This window comes from Zootoca vivipara, chromosome 12 (genome assembly GCF_963506605.1).
Source record: "Zootoca vivipara chromosome 12, rZooViv1.1, whole genome shotgun sequence".
Taxonomy (NCBI): domain Eukaryota; kingdom Metazoa; phylum Chordata; class Lepidosauria; order Squamata; family Lacertidae; genus Zootoca; species Zootoca vivipara.
In genome coordinates this window covers 23,953,835-23,970,463 of record NC_083287.1, presented here as the reverse complement: position 1 = coordinate 23,970,463, position 16,629 = coordinate 23,953,835, and the positions used below count along the sequence as shown (strand labels likewise).

The 16,629-nt window shown below is 42.0% G+C and overlaps 2 protein-coding genes across 24 annotated transcripts in view; one reads left to right on the top strand and one right to left on the bottom strand.

Moving 5' to 3' along the window:
• PALS2 (protein associated with LIN7 2, MAGUK p55 family member) overlaps nt 1-4,612 on the top strand; it is a 34,988-nt gene extending 30,376 nt beyond the window's left edge. For all 17 annotated transcript variants that reach the window (XM_035129203.2, XM_035129204.2, XM_035129205.2 and 14 more), the window contains one exon: nt 6-4,612. In XM_035129203.2, the coding sequence (XP_034985094.1) occupies nt 6-182 (177 nt within the window). In that variant the 3' untranslated portion in view covers nt 183-4,612. The remainder of the gene's footprint in view (nt 1-5) is intronic.
• Nucleotides 2,440-16,629, bottom strand: part of GSDME (gasdermin E) — a 33,576-nt gene continuing 19,386 nt past the window's right edge. For 6 of the 7 annotated variants that reach the window (XM_035129208.2, XM_035129209.2, XM_035129212.2 and 3 more), the window contains 5 exons: nt 11,806-11,982; nt 9,427-9,554; nt 9,084-9,279; nt 8,300-8,373; nt 2,440-7,937 (listed from right to left, as the gene is read on the bottom strand). In XM_035129208.2, coding sequence (XP_034985099.2) covers nt 7,698-7,937; nt 8,300-8,373; nt 9,084-9,279; nt 9,427-9,554; nt 11,806-11,982 — 815 coding nt within the window. In that variant the 3' untranslated portion in view covers nt 2,440-7,697. The remainder of the gene's footprint in view (nt 7,938-8,299; nt 8,374-9,083; nt 9,280-9,426; nt 9,555-11,805; nt 11,983-16,629) is intronic. The other variant, XM_035129215.2, reaches the window with a different exon arrangement.

The window sequence follows — 16,629 nt, the reverse complement described above, 5'->3', positions numbered from 1 at the left end:
AACAGGACACTGATTTGAAGAAAACAGTTGATGAGAGTGCACGGATCCAGAGAGCTTACAGCCACTATTTTGATCTGATCATTGTGAATGACAATCTAGACAAAGCCTTTGAAAAGTTGCAAACCGCTACAGAGAAGCTGAGGACGGAACCACAGTGGGTTCCAATTAGCTGGGTATACTGACAGTTCTTTTTGAAGACTGGTGTAAGCACCTAACTGGGGTTTCTGCACATCATAAACATTATACCGATAACATATTGTACAGAGGTGCCAGTCACTAACAGCACCTGATGCATTTGTAATCTGTGTATATTTAGATAATGGTATGCTATTCCAAGTTTTTATACAATATATTGAAGGGAAAGTGTACTTAATATGTAATTTATTTTAATTTTTCTAACTTTTTACAAATCTTTCTATTCATACCACATGAAGGAAATGCGTTGAAGCATTTTTATAAATGTTTTGATTTACTACTTTGCCTTTTACTCATCTAAGGAACATTCACTTCTACATCTGGTCTTACATTTTCACTGTGATAAGGAGAAAAATACTTGAAAAAATATTGTTGTTTTGTAAAACTCTGTTTAAATCAAGTGTTTATCTGGCTGGTTTTTTCTTATTTAGAAGAAGACACTAATCCTTATCCTAATAAACATGTATCTCTCCTTGACGTGATCAGAATTTTCAATACTTAAGCAACCAGCACTGAGCCATGTTACTGACACCTTTTTGCTTAATGTTTATAGACATGTTTTGCAGTTGTCTTGTCTTAGGCAGATGTACTGTAGACTTCCCTGTATATCTTTTTACCGAAAGTAAAAGCAATACCTTGAACTTTCCCTAGGAGGCTGCTTTGGTGAGCCAACATTTCTACCCATTAGAAACAAGTATTACTGTCTGAGTTATGTAATGTGATTCATTGTGTTTGGGATCATGGTGAAATAGCCTAAGAGAGCCTTACAACACAGAACCTTACAGTGAGGCTCAGCATGTAGGATGTTTGTTCTCACTTGTGAAAAACCATTGCTTTAAAATAACAGAACCTGCTCCTTTACAATGACTTTGCCCTGTATTCCTATATTGTTCTGTGATGCGCTTTTATTTTACGCCAGAATATTATGAGTGATTATGTGTGTTATGAAATATGACGTGATGGGTCCTTGTGTTATTCACCAAATAGCTTGTGAACCTAAAATTATTGTCAGTTCTTAAAAATCAATGTTATTTATAAGTGGGTTTATTTATGTTTTACAATCATGTTTCTTTTTCTTCCAGTGTTCATAGTAACTTTTCCCTTTCAGCAAAATTAATCCATCTACTAACTTAGGTTCATATTCACTTAAATACTTTTGCTGATGTATATTGTTTAATGAATATAAATGCAGATTGTCACTTAGACAGACTAGTCTGGTGACCATAGTTTATATTATGCTTGTTGTTGTAAATATGCCCATTCATCACTAACATGCTAGGTGCCTGAACTGGTTGTCATCTGCCATTTCATTTATTTTTTTTCCATGTGAAGGCAGGCACTTGGCTTCAGATTTTATTTTCAACACCAAAGTTCCATACATAGGATGCCAACAAAGGAGAAGCTTGGAAAAGGCTGAGACAGTGCAAACAAGTTCTTAAAATGTTTTCTTTTATTTTTGATTGTGCACAAGAAAACAGGGTTTGGATAGTTTTTACCTTATACAGAGACACGATGAGACACCAAAAAGGTATTATATATTTAAAATCTTTAAGGTATTTTTTTAAATACTTCAGTATATTTTGTAAATGTTATGCAAATTATTGCATACCTTTGTCTTAATTGCTGTTGCTACTTAAGATTTTAGCTTCTAACAATATAACATATTTTTTAAGAACTTCTATTATGTTAAATCTCTAGGCTACGCATTTGAAAAATGTATTCAGCTGAGACTGTGGAAAGATTATATTCCTGTGTGGTGCCCAGAATGACACTTTAAAAGAGTATGTCTGCAGTTTTGATGCTGTTGTAGGATTAAAGGATGAGGTACAATGTGATGATTACTTTTGATGGACAAAGCTGTGTTTAAATGGAAGCTTGCAAGAGGTCAGTGAATCCTAATCTCAGATGTTAACTCCTGCTCCTTTTGAAACAGAATTTTAAAAAATCCTTCCAGTAGCACCATAGAGACCAACTAAGTTTGTCATTGGTATGTGAATGCACATGAAAGCTCATACCAATGACAAACTTAGTTGGTCTCTAAGGTGCTACTGGAAAGAATTTTTTAAATTTTGTTTCGACTACGGCAGACCAACACGGCTACCTACCTGTAATATCCTGCTCCTTTGTTTTCCAGTGCTTCAGTAGGTTTGGTGCATCATCTTTGGACCAGCTTGAACAAAGGTAGCCTGGGCTTGGGGCTCTTCTTGCTCAGATTCCAAACGTGAACTATTTTTGAGAGAGAGAATCCTAAGACTTAATAGCCGCATAATCTGCTCCCTATCCTCTTAGCGTTCTGTTCTGCTTTTAGCACAGTGGATGGGTATGGCTCACTTTGGTTGGAAAGCAGGAAGAGCTACTAGCAAATAGGTCAGAGTTTCATGAAAAATTAACAGGAATTAGATGTTGGTTATAAGTCCCACAAGCTCTGAAAATTGATAGTGATGCCCAGGGGCTGTAGACGAAAAGAAAAGTGATAGGAAACACTAATGTTTGTCTTAACTGCTGCCTCTAAAGTCAGGCACATTGAGAGAGAGCTAGTGAGCTCTCTGGACATGCAGTTTTTATACTGCTACTGTGAAGATTTTGGAAGAACTGGTTAAACTGTGTCATTAGGAGCAGCAGTAGCCAAGCCATGGGTTGATCCTTTGAGTCCAACTGTGGTCTGGTGTGTGTTTGAAACAACATGTGTCATTGCCATTCTCCAGCAGGAAACAGATCTAGGAACAACTGTGTTTAACATGAAATCATGCCTTTTCTCAAGAAGGCAGAATAAACTGACTTTTTGAACTGTGATGCCAAAGGAGGGTTGAGCTAGCTCCTCCCCAATACTCAAAAAGTGATTTTACTTTCCACACCACAGTGCCACTAAATCAACTTTTGCTGTACTTGTACTTCGAAATGCTGAGCTTGCAGCATTTTCAAATGTTGAGCCCGTGTATTGTTATCATACGTTTGGAGGGGAGAGGCAGATAATAGCAGCCAAAATTCCAGTCCTCCTTCTGAGGACAGTGCCATGGCGATGTGCTCTGTATTGTACTTCTTTAAGAGAAGGGCCACAGCTCATTGGTTGAGAATCTGCTTTGCATGCAAATATACCAGGTTCAGTCCCTGGCACCTCCAGGTAGTCCTGGAAAGACTTTTGTCTGAACTCTCAGAGAACTGTTGCCAGTGTAGCTACACTCCAAGGCAGAAGAGCCATTTGCCTCTGCAGCTTCCAGTACATAATGATCCCAAACGATACTGGAAAGAGCACTTGCTACATTATGTGCTTTTAGGGGCTCAAGTTGGGTTTTTAAAATATTGTTTCCCTCCCTTCTAAAGTGAGAAGAATGCAGGCAACTTCACGTGTATATTCCATTACCTGAGAGTAAGCACCAATGAACTCAACTGATACTAATTACCCAATGAAGCCATTTGTCAATTCTGCCAAAACACAATTGCTTGCTGTCAATGAGGCATGCCACTTTTTGACTCATTTACTGAACTGCACATGTTCAGCTGTGGGCCACCTATACAATAAAAATAGCATTGGTTTATCTGACTGCCTCTATTGGACATAGTCTAAAGTCACACGGAGCAGCAGGAATTAGAAAGATGGGTGGATATGTCCTATAGTAGATAAGTCTGGTAGAAAACAACTGGAACACCTTTATGTGCTCAGTGTCTCTTGAGTTAGCTTTTTATTGAGGGATAAAAATCTGGCAATCTTCTAAAAGTGAACTGTAGATCTTAAGCCAACTTATATGTTTTTTTAAAGAAATTTTTTATTTTGAATTCCTTGGGTACTATGCAGTTCATTGAGCGATACAGAGTTTGATACTTGTACATAAGCTTAGAAAGAATACTGGAATTTTGTTTGCAGTTTTTTCACTTGAAAAATTCACACCAAAATGTTGAGGATTGCAGACAATATGGATGAGGCTGATTCAGATCTACTCAAAGTTAAGTTTAGCTTATATACAGCTTATTTGTATGTATCCGGTTACTTGATCTTTTGAACAACAGAGCTGCTATAGTGTTAAAATATTCTCATCGAGTAAAGGGTGGATGTAGAGCCAGGACATGGCAAAGGCACGGGAAATTGAGACTAGGGGTTCTTGGGTCAACAAGTGTTTCCCTTTTTTACTTCACACCATGCAGTTATGCCTTAGAGGTACATGTATCTCTTTGTCATCCATGCAGGACCTGTGAACTTACTGGGTGTGTATGCCAAAAACACAGATCCATTTGCTTAAAAGTGTGAGGCCCTGTTTGCCTTGTGCTAACAACTTTGCTACAGTTGTAATGAACTCTCTTTTTAGATAATCTATGAATAAACAAGCCATTTAACCTTGGAGAAAACTACAGGAAGGTTGCTAAATCTTGCTTTAGGGGTCACATATTTCCAAACATGAGTTTTTCCTGGGAACTTTTTTTTTTTAAAGAAAACCCAGCAACTTAAGGCTTCATTTTAAAAAAAAATCAAGTCTGAGTGAAATGTATGGGCTAGAAATCGCAAAAGGGAGATGCAGTGGTATAGCCAGGGTTTCAGTGCTTTGTTTTTATACTGTCTACAGATGCAGAAGAAACTGTGTGTCAGCTTGGGTACTGTATTTTATATAGGCTGTAGAATCTTTGGGAGGATAGTGGCAGCTGCTTTCAAGAACTCCAGTGGAGTCTTGTGAGCAAGGGAGAAAGATGATCTTGTTCCGTTCTTCAAAAGGCACAGATATGCACAGAGTTGGGTATCAACTAGGTATTCCATATTGGTTTTCACCCTGGGAATGATGATACTAGACACAAACAAAACAGGCAAGCAAAATTACTTGATGTAATGAAATAGTATGAAACTTGCTGATTTGGGATCTTGAGTACTGTACCTATTTTTTTATAACCTCAGAGCAAGGTATAGCATTCCATAAGCCGTAAGGAAGTTGTGTGGTCTAGCATGGAGAAGTTAATCACAGTTTTGGTATCACTGATCCAAATTTTAAATATTTCCCCAAATTTAAATCGGAAGCTTTTGTCTTGGCTGTAAACTAGTTTGGCTTACATTTGAAATTACAGTTCAGTGTTATGACTATAGCTGCTAAAGAGGAACTTTGTCGTTATAAAAACTAAGTAAATAACAGCTATGGAGAGGATAAAACAGTTGACCACAATCTAGTTGTAAGTGAAGACTTGCTTTTTTTGTATTTAAAAGATCTATAAAAAAGTATTGAAGGGCTTTGCCTCCTATGGGTTTATTTTGTAGAATGCTATAGTGCAGCCTCTATAGTAGACAAACAAATAGTTTATTGCAGCTAGGAGAGTAATCTCCCCTTAATTTTCCCTACTGAATAGGCATAGGTTAGATCTGTTGTTTTGGCGGCACTGCAGCAGAGAACTATGCTCAGTCTTCCATGAATTAATTTTAACCTGCTTCTTTCAGTTTAAAGACAAGAGAAATGTGTCATTGAGGCTGTCCTAAAATAGCCATTCTTACATGCTACTAGAAAATTGGTAAGCTTTATCAAATGGGCAGTGCACTGATCAGGAAAAACAAACCTTTGTACAGGCATCAGTATTCAAACTAACGTAGCATATCAACTGCCACTAACATGCATTTTTTATATTCAAGTCCTACACAACTGTACATTATTATTATTTGTATTTTATAATGATATATTCCAAAACTTTGAATTATGTCAAGGTTATACAATTCATAATTTAGGTTGCTGGTACGTTTTAGGTTTTTATGAAGCATCTGTCACTTATTAGTTTCTGTATGTGCACTGAAGTTGATATGTATTATTTGTGCAATCTGATTAAACCTTGGACTTTAGTCCTCTCCAGGCCTTATTGCCCTAAGAGACAGCATTGGTAGAGGAAGGCTGTGCATAGTTTAAGTAAACTTCTGTGGTGAGGAGACTTGTACCTGGAGGCTTCCTATACAACTGAGAACCAGGAAAGTCAATGTTTGCAGTATCATGGGGAGCTTCAGTGGAACTAACAAGGCTCCTCGCTGCAGAAGTTTATTTCAATTGTGCAAAGGGCTGGAAGGAATTGCATGGCCTCAAGAGACAGAGCTAAGTGCACAGCCTTGCGCTTCCCTTCTGTTCATGTTGTCTCACTAGGCAGTCACACCCGAAGAGGACTTTTGTTGATAAGAATTGTAAGATGTCCCTCAATAGCCTAATCTCAGAAAAATATTGTCTGGTATATTGATCAATTTAGATTATTCTGATGGACCACGGGGAATCGGATTAACTGCTAAAGTAGTTCCATAGAACAAGGCTAAGTACTACTCAGCTAAACTACAGTAACTTTTTTTTAAAAAAAAAAAATCCCTCAATGTTTTCACGCTAAAGGCATATGTTGTTCTGTATAATTGTTGAAATGTACAAAGCTGTGAAATCCTGTTAACTCCTAATAAAGTATTTTTGTATATATGAAATAAATTTAATATTGGGAAAAAGGGTTGCCTCGCAAGTTTTCCTAGCCCTTTCCTGAATGCCTGTGACGGAATGTTGCTGAACATCATTTTGTAGGGTAAATGTCACCACTGAACATCACTGCTTTGCTGAGAAAATGGGGAAGCAAAGAGGGGCCAGACAGAAATGTATAGATTAGCCATACGAGTGAATTCCCTCTTTTATTGAGTAAAACATTGAATACGCCATCCCAGTTAACATAGGGCATGTTTCAAAGGATGGGGTGGAACACAGATGAGCAGGACGAATACACAATGCTTCCTTATACTATGCACCCCTAGATTTCTGCTAACACCTACATGAAGATGTCAGAGATTAAACCAAGGGTCTTTTGCACTCAAAGCATATGTGGCTACAACCTCTTCCTCAAGGAAAGGGAATTGGGTCAGATTTGAAATGACTCCTTCCACAAAGATGTTCTGGATAACAAAACACTCTAGTACAGGGATCTTCAACCTTTTCAGGCCTAAGATCGCTTTTAACTGAAACATGCATTTGGAGATTCCTTTCCTACTCTTTCACTATATATTTGCAATGCCGGTAGATCAGGCCGAGACCCACTAGATCAGGCATAGGCAACCTTGGCTCCCCAGATGTTTTGAAACTACAACTCCCATGATCCCTAGCTAACTGGGCCAGTGGTCAGGGATCATGGGGGTTGTAGTTCCAAAACATCTGGAGAGCCAAGGTTGCCTATGCCTGCACTAGAGGTCCCAACTCACTGTTTGAAGACCTTTGCTCATATACAAATGCTAACAAAGCAATAAAGCAAAGGCTGCTTATAGAACAAATAAATGCTTCTGAATTAACCTCTGAGGGGACAAAAACTGAAGATGTGTTTTAATATGTGCACTGCAGATGAATCGCCCTTGCATGGCTCTTCAATATATTCATTTATACACTCCATTTCAACTTCTGCCATGCTCCAGTGGCACAGCCAATTTGCCCATGTTCCCACTGTAATGATGCAAATCAGCCAGGTCCAACTCTATTATGACAGATATTAAATACTGCCGTTAGTTATCCTATTAAACCACCCAGGCCGCTGCTTCAAGCCTGAGCTGTTTTACAGCCTAATGCACGAAGTCCATACAATGCTATATAGAGAATGATTGGGGAAAACCTGGGTTTCTTCATGGTTACAGCTTTTATGCAAGACTCGGTCATCTCAAGGTTAATGTTTGATAAAGCAAACAGCCTTTGTGCTATCTGAAACCATTGGGTGTCAGCAAGGGGAGCTAGTGCTGGATCTGCAAGTGTTAGTGTGCCATCCGCCGAGGTCACGTTAGGCTGTTCAGAGACAGAAAGAAAGGTTAAGAGGCATTTACAACGAAGTTTCAAGTGAACCTCTTCAGTAGCGAGGGTGAACTTAAATATGCTGAACTAGGAACTGAGTTCAAATCCCAACTCGGGCAGGAAACTCGCTAGATGACCTTGTCAAGTCAGTATCTCTCAGCCTATCCTTAGGGCTCACATGAGGCTATAATGGGGGCGGGGTCATATGTGCCAGGAATGGCAGAGCCTCTGGCCCTCCACATGCTACTGATGACAATTGTCAGCATCCTTGATTACTGGCCATGCCGGCCGGAGATGATGCAAGGGGCAAAGCCACGCTGCTATCGTGACTTTGCACACGAGATTGCAGGACTTACCAAGCAACATAGAGCGGGGACAACCTGGAGTTCGCAGCAGGCGCGAAGCAGGACAAGCGCATAATCGGACAGTTCTGCAGCAAGGAAATATGAGGCAAACCGAAACTTTCAGAAGGATGAAATTGAACATTTGTACATATCAGTGAAACAAGCCTATATGGAAACCTTAACGACGTAAACTCAGGGAATCTAGAAATGGGACGGGAGGGAATGAGAAAAATAATCCTTAAATATATATATATCAAGTAGCAGAACAGACATCATTATTACAGTATTCAGGAACCAGCAATAGCTTAACAAGTTTCCCAGCAGAAGCGAACATCTCTCCAGCCTCAATTTCCAAGCCATCAACTTCACAGAATGTAGGAAACTGGCTTCTTGAACCAGGCAACCGAGCTTTGCACTCACAATGCTGCTGCTCAAGACTGCATGCTATTCTATCACAGGAGAAAGCAAAATTGCTCAGTCGGCAGAGCATGAGACTTTTAATCTCAGGGTTGAGGGTTCAAGTCCTACGTTAGGGAGTTGTAATAGATGACCCTCAGGGGTCCCCTCCAACTATCTTACATGATTCCACGCAGTTGAAAAATAGAACAGTGGAGAAAGAGCCAGAGTAGACAGATGATGTCAGGGAAGAGAAGAAATGGCAACTGCTTCACACAAAATTTGGCCATTGACCCAATCTAGCCTACAGCTGTTGTCAGTCTTCCAAAGTCTTTCAGGGTGGGTGTTTCTTTCCCAGTTCTAGGACCACCAAGAGCTAATTTCTTTTTTCTTACTGTACCTGCTATAGCACTGAGGAGGATATGAGCCGCTAAGAGGAGCTCCTTGTTGGAAAGTGGGTCCTTCTGCAGGAACTGTTTGCTCCGTAAACGGATTCCAACAAGCTGTAAGAAATCCTCTATGTTTTTCTGCACTGGTGGCTTTGACTCCACCATTACAAGGAGTTCTGGTTTGTCTTCTGTACATATTTGGTCCAGCTGTAAGGAACAGACAATGTTGACGGGATGCTGAATATGGGACCAGAAATACATCAACCCATGGGGGGGGGAATTGAAAATCACCTATTATTGCTTAAAAAGAAAGTTTGTGTATTTGTGTATTTTTAAAGAAATAAAGAAGATTACCACATCCTCCAGCTCAGTCACCATTTCTTCCTGAAGCAAAAAATCACAGAGTAGTTGGTATAAAGTTCCCTGCTTTTCCTCCGATAGCTTCATGAAGGGCTGGAAATGGGTCTTTAACTGCAAGGCATCTTTCAGAGACAAAAGGGGACACACATTAAGCAAGTACACACATTAAGCAAGAAACCACACTGAAGGGGATTTGAAGGGGCAACACTTTCAACAGCATCTCAAACAAAGGTTACCAGTTCAATGAAGCATTTTTAAAAGCAGGGATGGGACACCAGATGTTATTGGACTACAACTCCCATCATTTCTGACCATTGGCCTTGCTGGCTGGGCCTGGGGCTTGCAGTTGGGGGGGGGAGGGACAAGATCTCCATTTCTGAATTAGAGCATTACTACATATGTTTTCAAGGCGTAACAATACAATCTTTCCTGGGATAGAAATCACAGCGCAGTGGAAAGTTTGCCCACCATTTGTTAACTTCTTTGCACTCCACTTCTGGGTTTTGTTGCAGGAAAGCTTGCACTGCATTTGAGAGGTAAAACTCTGCAAATGGTTTAGTAAGATGTTTTAGGGGTGTGGGGGACCGGTGCCGCTCCAGAAGTTGGACTTCAACTCCCATTGGCCATGCTGGCTGGACCTGATGGAAATTGGAGTTCAACAACATCTGGAGGGCGGGGCCCCAGGTTCCCCACTTTTTTAACAGCATATCTGTTCCTAGTTTCTGTTGTGCCTCTTCTTCATTAACAGAAACATGGGTTGTTGTTTTTAAATGCTGAATTTGCCCCTTTTCACCCAATGCACTGCTTATTCCTTGTTTTTTGTTTCATTTTAATAAATGCTACATCTATATAAATATACATGTTTTACTCCATTATGATTTATCAAGGTGTATATGGGGCAACTCTACAAATGCAGCATTCATTTTGAAAATGGATTTCTTTTTTTAAAAAACAACCTGCAATTCTAGAAAGAGGAAGCTTGTAGGTGCAGAAAATATATGAAGAGTAGCTAGCACAGTGAGTGCCCAGAACTCAAACATAACTCAAACTGCAACATAAATGCTTTTTCTGGATGCACTCGGCCAGTAAAAGAGGAAAACCCCTAGTACATTCGTGTACTATTCATTTATAGAGCAGATAATAAAACCTGGGATTGAATGGCAAATGAGGCCTAAATTTGGATCAGTTGCAAATACGTTTAAGGATTGCTTGAACTGTGTAGAGTAAGCCAATGAAATCAAGAAGCAGCCACAAACCTTTGAAATAGTCACCTAGAGCAGTAAACCAAGAAAACAGTCATGGGGAGACTTTCAACAAAAAAAACACTTCAATTTCAGCAATACAAAGAGATTCCTTTTTTTCAATCAATTTACCTATTCCAGAGAAAGTCTTATTTTGTTTCATTGATTGAAAGATGGCCGGTTTTATTGATTGAAAGATAGCTCTGGACCAACCGGGTTAAAGACCACATTCAGAGGCCTTATGCAAAGGTGAGTTGTGGAACAGCTTTGCTGAAGCAGTAAAAGCAGCTAAGAAGCTGTAAGGCAAAGCAAACTACAACCTGCTCTCTCCTGTCCTACAAACTAATTCTTTTTCTTGTCACAACTTTGTCTGACTAGACCTTAATTGGGCAAGATACAGCAAGCACACACCAGCACACAATTTTCGCTGCCCTAAATCTCAATTTGACCCTCATTTACAGCTTCTGCATCTACCTCTCATGGTTTTGTCAAATAAGGCAGCGCTTCCTGAGCAAAAACAAGGTTCTGTAGGGTCAAGGTGCTAAGTAAGCCTCTGCTGGGGAATTTAATTAAGAAAATGTTTCCATGCTGTGCAACAAATGCTCTCAAAAAATTGCTATTCCATGCGTGCATCCTAAAACATTAATTTGGAACTGTTTGGCAGGGGCATAGTGTAGCCAAAATAGTTCGCAATTAAGTTCACGGCAAGGGATGATCTACCTTCCGAGCAGAACAGGAAGCACATGTTCCAAAGCACCACATTTTGACATTTGGTACCTTCACATGCCATGATGGTTGTCCAGGAGGGGAACTTATAGACCAATAACATGCTTTGTAAAAGGAAACCACACCTTGAAAAACGTGTGCATAATTGTCTATTTCTTAGGTTCAAGAGCTGGAAATACAGACCAGGAGGGGAATTTTAACCCCTCCTCTCCATGCTGCAGCAATCAGGTTGGCAAACTTATCTCCACCACTCTTCTCCCACACACTTCCCAACTTTGATTTCTAAGAGCTTTTCAGAAGACCTATTTAAAACTGAAAACAGGTTGATCTCCCATTTTGTTCTTAATGTGAGCCAGGTTTTCTTTTGTACTTCTTAACACTAACTCCCCCCCCCCCCCGGTCCTACCTTTGTTCAAAACACTTAATGGGGCATCACTGGGGACAGGGCCTGGCAGATTCTCGCTATCGACAGCATCCAGAAGATGGGGGAAGAAAGCATCTCGGAAAGCTGCAGAATGATAAGCTTGTCCTTCCATGCTCTCCCTTTCAAAGCCACCCTCCTGGTCATGAAGCAGGCAGAATTCTGTCAAACAGAAAGGGCTTGATTTGAGTTATCCAGAAAGACTTTGGAAACACAGCAACAAAAAATTACCCAGCAGATGCCTTTTGATTACATGTTAGCCTGCCAAACACACACGTTTTCAATTTTTCTTCCTGTGCACCTGAACTTTTAGAGAGAAAAAGGAAACTGCTAAATTACTGCCCAGTAAGTTAAACTATACAAGCCACCTGGAGTGTCTTTAACTGGTTGGGAAGGAGGGCTACAAAATCGTAGCTAATTAGCAAGTTTGCTAAAACATGGTATGTTTAGTTTACAGTTCCTCAAAGATATAAATGAGAATTGGATCCATGTACCATGTTTAATTTTTTTTAACTAGTGAAGGTTGCCATGAGAAACATTCCCCCCCCCCCATCATGTTACGGTAAATACCACATCTCACCACGAGACCCAGTTATGTGAAAGAGATTGTATCTGTCGATTTACTCGGCTGTCTGATCATTGGAACACACATTTGGTAATAGAAGCAAACTACTAGGATTGAGAATCAAACTACTAGGAGAAGGGGACGACAGAGGACGAGATGGTTGGACAGTGTTCTCGAGGCTATGAACATGAGTTTGACAAACTGCGGGATGCAGTGGAAGACAGGAGTGCCTGGCGTTCTCTGGTCCATGGCAAGGGCGTACTCTAGAGGCAGGGCCGGTCGGGCAGCTGCGGGCAAGAGTGGCGCTGCCGGCGGGGCTGGTGGGCAGAGGCGGAGGACAGCCCAGCGGAGCGCGAGTTCGGCGCCCGCAGCAGTCTCTTGCGCCCGAGCCGTGCGGAGTCCACACAGCCGCGCTGTGTGGGAGGGGGCAAGGGCTGACGCTCCCGACGTTCGGGAGACCTTTGCGCATGCGCAAAGCGGGGTGCATGCGCACAGCGCGGCTGTGGACTCCGGCGGCCGCCGTGCAGGGCGCATGCGCACAGCGCGGCTGTGCTCAAAGGTCTCCCGAACGTCGGGAGTCGTTCAGCGCCTGCCAGACCGCTGCAGCAACGGAGCCTCGGAAGGCTTCGCGGAGGCCGGGGCTTTGCTCCAGACCTCCGCGGAGGCCCCGATCCAAGCCTGGTTCCCTTCTCTCCCCCCCCCGCCTACCCCCAGACTTCCCTCTTCTCCTCTAGGCGGCCGCTGGTTTTCTCCCCTTCGCCGCCGTCGCTTCAGGTTCACGTCCGCCTCCCCCCCCCACACCATCAAAGCATTCTTGACATATGGCTGTCAAGCCTCTGCTTAAAAACATCCAAAGAAGGAGACTCCACCACACTCCTTGGCAGCAAATTCCACTGCCGAACAGCTCTTACTGTCAGGAAGTTCTTCCTAATGTTTAGGTGGAATCCTCTTTCTTGTAGTTTGAATCCATTGCTCCGTGTCCGCTTCTCTGGAGCAACAGAAAACAACCTTTCACCCTCCTCTATATGATATCCTTTTATATATTTGAACATGGCTATCATATCACCCCTTAACCTTCTCTTCTCCAGGCTAAACATACCCAGCTCCCTAAGCCGTTCCTCATAAGGCATTGTTTCCAAGCCTTTGACCATTTTGGTTGCCCTCTTCTGGACACGTTCCAGCTTGTCAGTATCCTTCTTGAACTGTGGTGCCCAAAACTGGACACAGTACTCCAGGTGAGGTCTGACCAGAGCAGAATACAGTGGTACTATTACTTCCCTTGATCTAGACGCTATACTCCTATTGATACAGCCCAGAATTGCATTGGCTTTATTAGCTGCTGCATCACACTGTTGACTCATGTCAAGTTTGTGGTCCACCAGGACTCCTAGATCCTTTTCACATGTACTACTCTCAAGCCAGGTGTCCCCCATCCTGTATTTGCGCCTTTCATTTTTTTTTGCCCAAGTGTAGTACTTTACTTTTCTCCTTTTTAAAATTCATCTTGTTTGCTTTGGCCCAGTTGTCTAATCTGTTAAGGTCATTTTGAAGTGTGATCCTGTCCTCTGGGGTATAATACGCAAGTGTGGTGTCAGTTCCCAAAGGTCAACAACTCTGGGGACCCCTTCCTAAAATATGTGATCAGTTTGCTGTAGTTTTTACTGTTTATTTTGATTTCACCTGGGCTCTGTAGCCCCGCCCACATTCCCACTTTGTGGCCCCTCCCCTCCCGCGCCTTGGCCCCGCCCCTTGCCCCCCCTAGTTTTGATCCTGGGTACGCCCCTGGTCCATGGGGTCATGGAGAGTCGGACACGACTAAACAACAACAACTAGGATTGAATACCATTATGGTTAAAGATTTTCCACTACCACCCAAAGGAACTTACGTCTTAGCTATTCAGGATTCATACTCCCTTCTTTGTCCCATCTCTACAGAAAGAGAGTGGAATAAAAACCTAAATATTGTGTGGCTTGCTATCGTTAAATACCGTTCCCATAGGATGAGCTGCTTGACCACACACAAAGCTTTGGGTTACCGTATTTTTCGCTCCATAAGACACACTTTTTTCCTCCTAAAAAGTAAGAGGAAATGTCTGTGCATCTTATGGAGTGAATGCATGGTCCCTGGAGCCGGATTGCCTAGGGGCAAAAAGCAGCTTTAGGAAGAGCTAAAGGCTAACAAGAGAGAGAGACGAGTTGAAAGGAACCTGCTCAGCAGCTGATTGCAAGAGATCTGGGAGGGAGATAAGGGACTCTAGCTCCCTTGTAGGCCCCAACCCCTTGCCCAGGCCTCCATTGTTGAATGTTCTGCAGAGGGAAGCTGCAGCTACATGTGACTGGCTAATTAGATTATCTGTCTGGAAACTGTAGAAATGGCTCCCTTTCCTTCCCTATTTAGGGAAGCTTTTAATCTTTAAGAAATTAGTGTATTTTAATATTTCTGTTGGAAGCCGCCCAGAGTGGCTGGGGAAGCCCAGCCAGATGTGCGGGGTATAAATAATAAATTATTATTATTATTATTTCCTAAAGAAGCTGCAGGATTTTTTCCCTTTGCAAGGTAAGCTCAGCAACTTTGAGCTGATCCTCAAAAATGGAGCTTTCCCCTTTTGCAAAAGAAGCTGCACAACTTTCAGCTGATCCCCCAAAAACCAGGGCTTTCCCCCTTTCCGCCTCTAAAAATTAGGAGAGTCTTTTGGTCAGGTGCATCTTATGGAGCGAAAAATACAGTAGGTTTGCTCTGTGTGGCCCACACAGAAATATGTGCAGATTTGCTTTTGACAAAGGATCGAACTGGTTAGATTTGGATCTGGCTCCACCACTCCCCCTAGTGGACACCAGGCCACACATACAGCCCAACCAGGAAAGGACTTTCGAGTCAAGGAGGTTTTTCCTGACTCTTTAGAGAACTCATATGGAATCTTGAAGAGGCAGCAACTAAACAACCCGCCCCTTTCCATGCAAGGTGTGGTCTTTTTTAAAAAGAAAAGAGAGAGAAAAAGAAAGAGGGGGAGAGCACTTTTGAGTATCACCAACTCACCCTGTGCTTTATAAGCTTTAGAAAATACATATAGCAGTGCTCTGATTTTGCAGAAGGAAAGACTAAAATAGTATTATATGCTTTGTTTCTGGATGCAGCTGTACCGTACATTTAAAGTGCATTGCCTCTTCCAAAGATTCCTGAAGTTTGCCCTAGCAACCTCAACAAACTATGGTTTCCAGGATTCTCTTGGGGGTGTGGGGGTGTGGAAGCCATGATCTTTTAATTTCTAAAAGAGTGGGAGTGATGTTCAGTGGGAGTGATGTTCATCTAGTTCAGTGATGGCGAAACTTGGCCCTCCAGCTGTTTTGGGACTACAACTCCCATCATCCATAGCTAACAGGACCAGTGGTCAGGGATGATGGGAATTGTAGTCCCAAAACAGCTGGAGGGCCAAGTTTCGCCATCACTGCTCTAGTTCAACTCCTTCCTCTGAAAAGACTCAAGAGCTAGAGAAGATCCCTTGACAGGTGATAGCTTTCCACTGGCTCTGTTTAAAGACTCCTAGTGAAGGTGTGTCCGTCATTCATCTAGGTAACGGATTCCATGGCAATTGCATAGAAAACAAATTCTCATCAGAGCCAGAGTTAACAACACGGATGCCTTGAGAAACGGGTCTATGAGAAAAAGAAAGAGATTTCACTTTTCCCGGCACTCTTGCAAAACTGCAATGAAATCTGCACGAAGAGAACAGCAGACTTGGGGATAAATGTGAGATGGGAGGAGCAATGCTGTCGACTTCACAGCCCATGTTCGGAATTTAAATATAACTGTTCCACATCCATATCAATTCTCGCAGGATTGAGGACATCTATAAAAGGGAAATACAAACAGAGCACCAGGAAAGAAGCATTTCCAACAAAGATAAAAAGGCCGCAGCCACGCGAACCTCTGCGCTGGAGAATGAGATGAAGGAAGCAATTGTTCGTGGAGCTGCTTGCATATTAAAAACCCTTTGAGATCAAGGCAAGCTACACAGAAAGGGGGGAAGAGAGAGCAATACAAATTAAAGCTATTCCCAAGAGTAATGAGACTCTGCCATTGTGCTCCTCGTGCCTCTGTTAAAGCTAATAAGAGCTGGCTGTGAACATTGGAAGGAAGAGAGATTGGTGACACTATTGAATTAACTTCTGTTCCCAGGGCAATCTTATCTAATAATGTCCCAAGTGAGTAAGTCTGTCTGGAAGCCTGCATTATCCTTCTGAAC